Here is a 7673-nt window from a genome sequence, read left to right on the forward strand (position 1 = left end):
CACACACCCTACTCACTCAGACCGGGACCTTTTAGACTTAGACCTGCCAATTAACCTAAAATGCACATCTCTGGGATGTGGGAGGAAACATCAGTACCCAAGAAAACCCAGACAAAAGGAGAACACGCAAACTCCACAAAGACAATGGGCCCAGCCAAGAATCCATTTTTTCTCCTAAATAACAAAATGACTTTGAATGAAACAAAGACCTGCTATATTTTGTAGTTCTCTGTGTAGACCTCCTCCATATCTTTTGTTAGATTTGTTCTTAGATACTGATGTTTAATGAGACATAAGTAGAAAAGGTTTTTTTTTTTTTCAATTTTTCAACCACAGTGAATATTGCAATATTCACTTCATTTTGGTATATTGGCCTGGTATCGGGCACCTTGCTAAATTTATCTAGGCTAATATCTGTTGAATATTTTTTTGTTAAAAAAAAAAACATCAGGGCTTGGCATAGTGGCTCACACCTGTAATCCTAGCACTTTGGGAGGCCTAGGTGGGAGGGTCACTTGAGGCCAGGTGTTCAAGACCAACCTGAGCAAGATTGAGACCCCCATCTCCACAAAAAATGAAAAATTAGCCAGACATGGTCGTATACACCTATAGTCCCAGATACTCAGTACACTGGGGCAGGAGGATGGCCTGAGCCCAGGAGTTTGAGCTTACTGTGAACTATGATAATGCCACTGCACAAAAGCCTGGGTGACAGACTGAGACCCTATCTCAAAAAACAAAAAAAAAAATCAGGGCTTCTATAACTAATGACTTTTGATAAATTTTCTTTTTCTTTTTTTTGTAGTACATAATACTTAAATGACCATTAAAGATAAATTTTCTTTCTTCATTTCACTGGTTAGGGAGCAGGCCAATGTTCATAGAGGTGATAGAGGGCGCCCCTCTCAAACGCAAGCAGAATGATTTTGCTATAGCTATTTTGTAAAACTTTTTCACATCAAGGATATTTCCTTATATTCCCAGTTTATTATATGCTTTTTTTTCAGTAATGAATACTGACTTTTATTAAACATTTAACGTACCTACTGAAATGATTATATCATGCTTTCTTATCATATCATGTTAATGTAGTAAATTGATTTTTTGGATTTTAATCCAACCCTCCTGCATTTTGGAAATGAACGCCACTTGTTTGGGATGTATTGTTTTCCTTATATGTGAATAGTTTTGATTTCAAATATTTTGCTTTGGATTATTTTAATGTACTTGTACGATTTTGTTATCAGAAAAGTATTGACCTCGCTAACTAAAATGAGTAGCGTTCCCTCTCATTCTATGCTCTGAGAGAACAGCATAGAATCTATATTTGGGTAAAATTAGAGTTCTGTTTTTCTTTAATGTCTGGTGTAATTCATCCATAAAATTATCCAGGTCTGATGTTTTGGTTGATTTGTTTTTCTTTAATTATGCCAGTAGTGCAATTAATACATATCTCTTCTATTTCTAGCTTGTAGTCCTTAAGAATCCACTAATTGTTGAAACAAATCCCCAGAGACATATAAGACACCAGAGAGTGAAGCGTCAAAATTGAGTCTGAGCAATCTTGCTAAGAATGGCTTTAGATCTGAGAAACTCATTTCAGTGTGAACCAGCTGGGAATGATCTTGGATCAGAAACTCTAGAGTTTAAACCAACCCAAAGACTTGTTGTCCAGAATGAAGAAGGGGTTTCTAAGTTATCAAGCACTCAATGTGACTCATTTCAAAACAGCAATAACTCATGTGCAAGGCAGGAATTGCGAAGACTCTATGAGTTTTTTCACTCATGGCTGCAACCAGAAAAGCACAGCAAGGATGAAATTATTTCTCAATTGGTCCTGGAGCAGTTTGTAATTAGTGGACACTGCAATGACAGGTCCATTTTGAAAGAGAAATGGGAGTCAAGTGGCAGAGACCTGGAGAAATTCTTGGAAGAAATGACCGACGATTGTATGAAGTCACCTGTCTTAGTAAGTAGAGTTCTGACCTCTGAGGTGAGGGAAAGAGGGGAGTAAGGAACAAGTACAGTAGGTTGGAGGTGCCTAGAAGTATAGAAAGAAGTTATTGTAGGTCCAGTTATTAGTCAGATCACACTCTTTCTCACCAAGGAGGATCCCCATAGTCCTAAATTCTCATGAAAAAGAAGCACAAAGGCATCTACCCATTCTGTATGACATAAAGGAGCCAAATGTATTGATTGTTTAAGTTAATTAATTTTAGCCAGTATGGTGCCAGATTGAGAAATTGACATTTGAGCAGAGATCTCAAGGATGAGGAAGAAATGCTTTGAAAAAAGCTGGTTCTTCCTTTGGGGAGCCTTAATCAGGAAAGACATAGTAACAAGACAATTACAGGGAATCCTCATTATCAGATCCCGTATTTGCAAAATCGCTAAAATTCATTTGCAACCTCAAAATCAAATACCTGAGACATGTTCATCATCATCTGCAGACATGGGCAGAGTGGCAAAAAATTTGAGTTCCCTGATAGACATGTTCCCAGGTGAGGTTGGACACTGACTTCTTATTTTAGCTCTCAGACTGTAAACAAGTGTCCTTTTGACAGTCTATTTAGTGCCATATTTTCACACTTTTGTGCTTGGTGATGATTTAGTTGTTTAAAATGACAAGCAAGTATAGTGCTGAAGTGCTGTCTAGTTTCCTAAGTGCACGAAAACTGTTATGTACCTTGTGGAGATAATAGGTGTGTTGGCTAAGTTTCATTCAGGCATGAGTTACAGTGCTGTTGGCTCTGAGTTCAGTGCTAATTAATCAAGAATATATATTAAGCAAGGTGTCTTCAAATACATACATAAAACAAGGTTATGTATTGATCAGTGGACAAAAATATTGTGGCCAGAAACTCCAGGAAACTGTATTTTCCCTAGGGGCAATGAGTCGATATTTGCCAATTCAGTGTCCATGTTGTTAGAACATAACAACAGCTTGTGAACAAGAATAACACCATCAGAAATAAGGACAGGACAAAAATATGTGGTATTCCATGGTTGGGAGCTTGTGAAAGCCTGTTGAGGGCGGGTTTTCCAAAAAGGCTTCTGTCACACAACAAATTCAGATACAACAGTGATCTGGCTTTGTTTATAGGTCCATGTCTGCATGCAGGGACAGGAAGCTCTGTTTTCTGAGAATATGCCCTTGAAAGAAGTCATTGTTCACCTTACAAAACAGTCGTCAGCAGGAACCCCAGCAGCAAAGAATATGGGATCACACTTCCGGACTCCCCAGGATACTCCCTTGGAAACAGGACAAGGTGAGTCGGGTGAATCTGCACACCACAGGGATGTTATACCCCTTCTCGGGTACGACTTCATTGAGTAACTTCTTCATTTTCACAGGACAAGAAGATAAAGAAGATGGCTGCAACGTGTCTATGAAAACTACGCAAGTAAATGACAGTGTTACTAGTCAAGGCGATCAAATATCCTCCCTACTCATTACCCGGAAAGTGAATGGTCCCGGGCCTGAAGAGGAAGGTGTTTCTTGTGAAAACCCACACAACTTCAGAAGACAAGGGCTAGGCAGCTCCAGGCCCCAGCAAGGGGCCCTCAAGGGTCCCTCTTATCAAGATGTCCCTATGGATGTGGGGCCAGGGTTTCTTTCCAAGCCAGACCAGTCCTCCCCCGAGCCTGTCCCTAGCAAGCAGAGCAATGAGGGAAACTCCACATGTGGGGAACACCAAGAAAGATTCCATGGAGCTCAAAAGTCATATCAATGTGAGAAATGTCCCAGGATCTTTAAATATCTCTGTCACTTCTCAGCCCACCAGAGAAGACACAAAAATGAGAGGCCGTTTGTTTGTTCTGAGTGTCACAAAGGCTTCTTCCAGGTATCAGACTTACGCGTGCATCAGATCATTCACACGGGAGAAAAGCCTTTTGCATGCAGCATGTGTGAAAAGTCCTTCAGCCACAAAACCAACCTGCGGGCTCATGTGAGAATCCACACAGGAGAGAAGCCCTATGCTTGTTCCCTCTGCCACAGAAGCTACCGCCAGTCATCCACATACCACCGCCACATGAGGATGCATGAGAAAATTACCCTGAAAAATGTTCCCTCCACACCAGAAGCTTCCTAAGCTACTGGTCTGATGTAATGTGTATAAATATGCATGCGAGTATGTATTATTCCATAGTACTTACCTACTTAGAACATAAGGCATAATTTCCTGATTAAGCTTTCCATTTATTGTCTCACTCTATTAAAATGCAAGGCTAAAGAGGGCATGGAATTTGTCGGTTTTGTTCACTAAAGTATCTCTCCAAGTGCTTAGAAAAGGGGCTGACACATTTCCAACGACCAATAAATATGTTCAATAAAGGAATGAATCATGATGTTGATGTTTATTCCTTAAAATCCAGGAATGCGGCCAAGTACAGTGGCTTCTATCTGTAATCCCAGCACTTTGGGAGGCCAAAGTGGGAGGATCAAGGATCACTTGAGGCCAGGAGTTCAAGACCAGCCTGGGCAACACAATGAGACCCCCCATCTCTACCTCCAAAAAATAAAAATTAAAAAAATTTAGCTGGGCAAGGTGAAGTGTGCCTGTAGCCCTACTTACTAGAGAGGCTTAGGCAGGAGGATTGCTTGGGCTCACTGGCAGGACTTTTGAGTCGAGACAAGTCAAGAAACGAGAGTGAGAATGAGAGGCCGGGAAACGAGAAGGAGCTTGTGAGCTTCCACTCACCAGGAACAGAATATTTCGGGGCGTGGATTTTGGAGTCAACAAGGAAGACCCGAGTCCCGGTCTGGTGTCTCTCTCTCAGCTTGGTTCAGGAGGGTCCGGGCAGACAATGACCTTACCTCGGCTGAGCTAGAGCGCTCTGCCTCCACTCCAGGATCAGAGATAAGTTAGAGGGGGACCCCTGCATGGCTCGGGACTTGTCCTGGCCACCTCGTCATAGACAAGGGAGGTTACCTGGCTCTGAAGGACTCTTAGTCTACCGGGGAGACTGACCTCTCTCAGTTTAGTCAAAGATTCATGGAAACCTTACTGGTGACCCAGGGGCTCAGAGGAAGGTAGGATTTGGGAGTTAGCCCAGGATGAGCTGCCGCCGCCTACTGCTTCCTGAGTTGCAAGCCTTGCCTGCTAGAGACCCAGAGGTCGTGTCCACCCCGTGTGCCCTCCCGGGTTTTGGCACCAAATGTCAGGTCCAGAGCCAAGAGAGAGAGAGACAGAGAGAGAGAGAGAGAGACACGAGGCTTGTGTCTCTCTCGGCTCCGGACCTAAGGAAAACCACAATGAGATATCACATTGCACCCGCTAGGATGGCTGATATTTTTAAAAAGTGCTAAGAGAACAAGCATGAACAAGAAAAGAAAAGAAAAAAAACACAGAAAATAACAGGCATTGGCAAAGATGTAGAGAAATTGGAATCCTTGTACACTCTTGGTGAGAGTGCAAAATGGTCCAGCCACTGTAGAAACCAATACAGTGGTTCCTCAAAAAATTAAAACCAACTAATCAGCCGTGCCAATTCCCCAGCGTCCTGTCCTTCAAATTCCCCTTAAAAATCTCCAACCTAGAGTTTCTTGGGGAGACAGATTTAATAAATTTTTCCCATCTCCTCATCTAGCTGTCCCATGATTATTAAACTCTTTCTCTGGGGCAACTCTTGCTGTCTTAGTTCATTGGCTCTTCTCTTGTGCAGCAGTCAAAAAGAATCCGGTTGGCTGATTACATGAGTACATAGGCATGAGAGGTGTTCTCTGTGGGAACCAGAGGCAGAGATGCCCTCTTGTGCTGTGCTTCATGGTGGCCTAAACATCCCTCCTTATCTTCCACCTCATGGCTCTGACCTGAATCTTGTTTTGTCTTGTCCCTGACTGTACGTAGAGAGTTACAAAATTGACTTTAACGCTTCTCACTACCTGCATTTGAATAGCAGTAAGAAAATGTTTGCTACGGTCCATTAAGACTAGACATATTTTGTGTCTGTACGTCTCCGTGGAATATGTGCATTTGGAGCTGCACCCTTTGAGGTCATCTGAAATAATATTTTTGGCCACGGGGAGCACGCTGAGCTTCAGGGAGTATGAAATTTCTCTCAAGAGTCTAAACACTTAAGTGATCAGCTACAGACAACACTCCCCAGAAATCTGGAAACGGCCCCTTTAAGAAGGGGTGAGAGCCTCCCTCTCTCCCGGAGGGTGAAGTCGCCAGTAGCCAGCACTGTGCCCAGCGTGTCACTCCCTGTGCGCGCAGAGGTCAAGGCAGGGGAGCGCTCCGAGTAGGCCCGTGGAGTTTTGGAAACTACACTACCCAGAGTGCAATGCGCTAAATGGCAGGGGAGCTGATCCAATGAAAACTCAGGACAGGGACGCTTCCGTGCATGCTCATCGCGATGGGATGGGACTTCCGGCATCCTCCTCGTGGCGGTCATTTTGGCTTCTCTCTGGTCTTTTCACCTCGCTGGGAGCTCCGGAGCGCTGCGTCCGGACCCGGGTGACTGGACGGAGAAGGCGCGAGGGGCGGGTCTGAGGATCTGCGACGCCGCCGCGCATGGCCTGGCCAGGCACAGGATAGGGACCGCCGTGTCTGGGTCCCCCGCTCCGCCCACAGAGTTCGATGGCGGCGGCCGGGCTGAGGGACGCGGCTCAGGTCAGTGCCGCGTCCTCCGAGCCTCACCCACCCTCACCTTGACCCAGGTCCTAAAGCCCCGAGTGAGGGGCACGTGCTCACGTCCTTGCAGCCCATGCCCCTGTGTCTGGGCTGGACAGTGAGACGCATGTGGGTGCGCTCCCTATTTCTGACACCCGTTGTGACGGGCTGTGGGAGAGTGTGACAGGCAGCGGGACCGGCACGTGCAAAGGGTTGGAGGTGCGACTGAGCTGGGAGGATTCGGGAACCTGGGGTCCATCCCGTGTCTGCAGGGACAGACAGTGAGGCAGAGTCGCAGCTGAGGAATCTAACCTTCATCCTCAGGACATTGGGAGCCTTGGAGATTTGTGGACAGAGAGAGACACAGTCTGAGATAGGGTTCTAAAAACTTTCCAGAAGTTCCTCAGAGGGAAAACAGACTGGAAGAGAGATGGTAATAGGCACAAGAAGGTTGAGCTCTTGTCCAAGCTCACACACCTGGTAAGAGGGAGGACTGAGGACTGAGACACAGGGATAATGCAGCCATCCCAGGCTACCTCGCTCCAGACGCGGGCAGGGTCATTGGGCAACCTGAGCTGTGGTTGTTTGATTCTCATGACTTTCTTCTTTCTACAGATTCCCATTACTGTAGAATCATTAGGGAGCCTGAACTGGTGACTGTCACTAATCCTCACCCCACCCATGTGTTCTGTGGGTTACCGGTGTCCGTCGGCTGTTCTGACACTCTCCTACCCTTGGGCCCTGGGACCTTGAACAAATATAAAGCCCAGGGTCCTAAGTCTAGGCCGAGGGTTGTATGAAGCTGTTGGCAACCAATAGAAATGAGATGTGGAATGTTGTCCCAGCCATCATTACCAATGTGTATATTGCAAAGGCTTGGAGAGGAGGCTGAGCTGGTTCAGGGACCTGCAAGTCTCCTCCTTTCTTACGGAAACAGGGAGCAATGGGGCAGAAGTCAGACCTGAAATGGCTCCTTGAGAAGCTGAGTGTCCATTCTTTATGTGATAGTAACAATGGGAGGTTTGGAGTGGAAAAAGAAGGTGATCTGATCCAGGT

General features: G+C 45.2%; 1 protein-coding gene across 1 annotated transcript; it reads left to right on the forward strand.

Annotated features, from left to right (window-relative positions):
• Positions 1 to 1573: 1573 nt before the first annotated feature.
• On the forward strand, positions 1574 to 4094 carry ZSCAN4 (zinc finger and SCAN domain containing 4). Its single transcript, XM_012653598.1, has 3 exons — positions 1574 to 1969; positions 3104 to 3269; positions 3355 to 4094. Exons 1-3 carry the CDS (start codon positions 1574 to 1576, stop codon positions 4092 to 4094), a joined length of 1302 nt encoding a protein of 433 aa, XP_012509052.1.
• Positions 4095 to 7673: the final 3579 nt, after the last annotated feature.

Source organism: Propithecus coquereli, unplaced genomic scaffold (assembly GCF_000956105.1).
Source record: "Propithecus coquereli isolate 6110/MARCELLA unplaced genomic scaffold, Pcoq_1.0 Scaffold425, whole genome shotgun sequence".
NCBI classification, from domain to species: domain Eukaryota; kingdom Metazoa; phylum Chordata; class Mammalia; order Primates; family Indriidae; genus Propithecus; species Propithecus coquereli.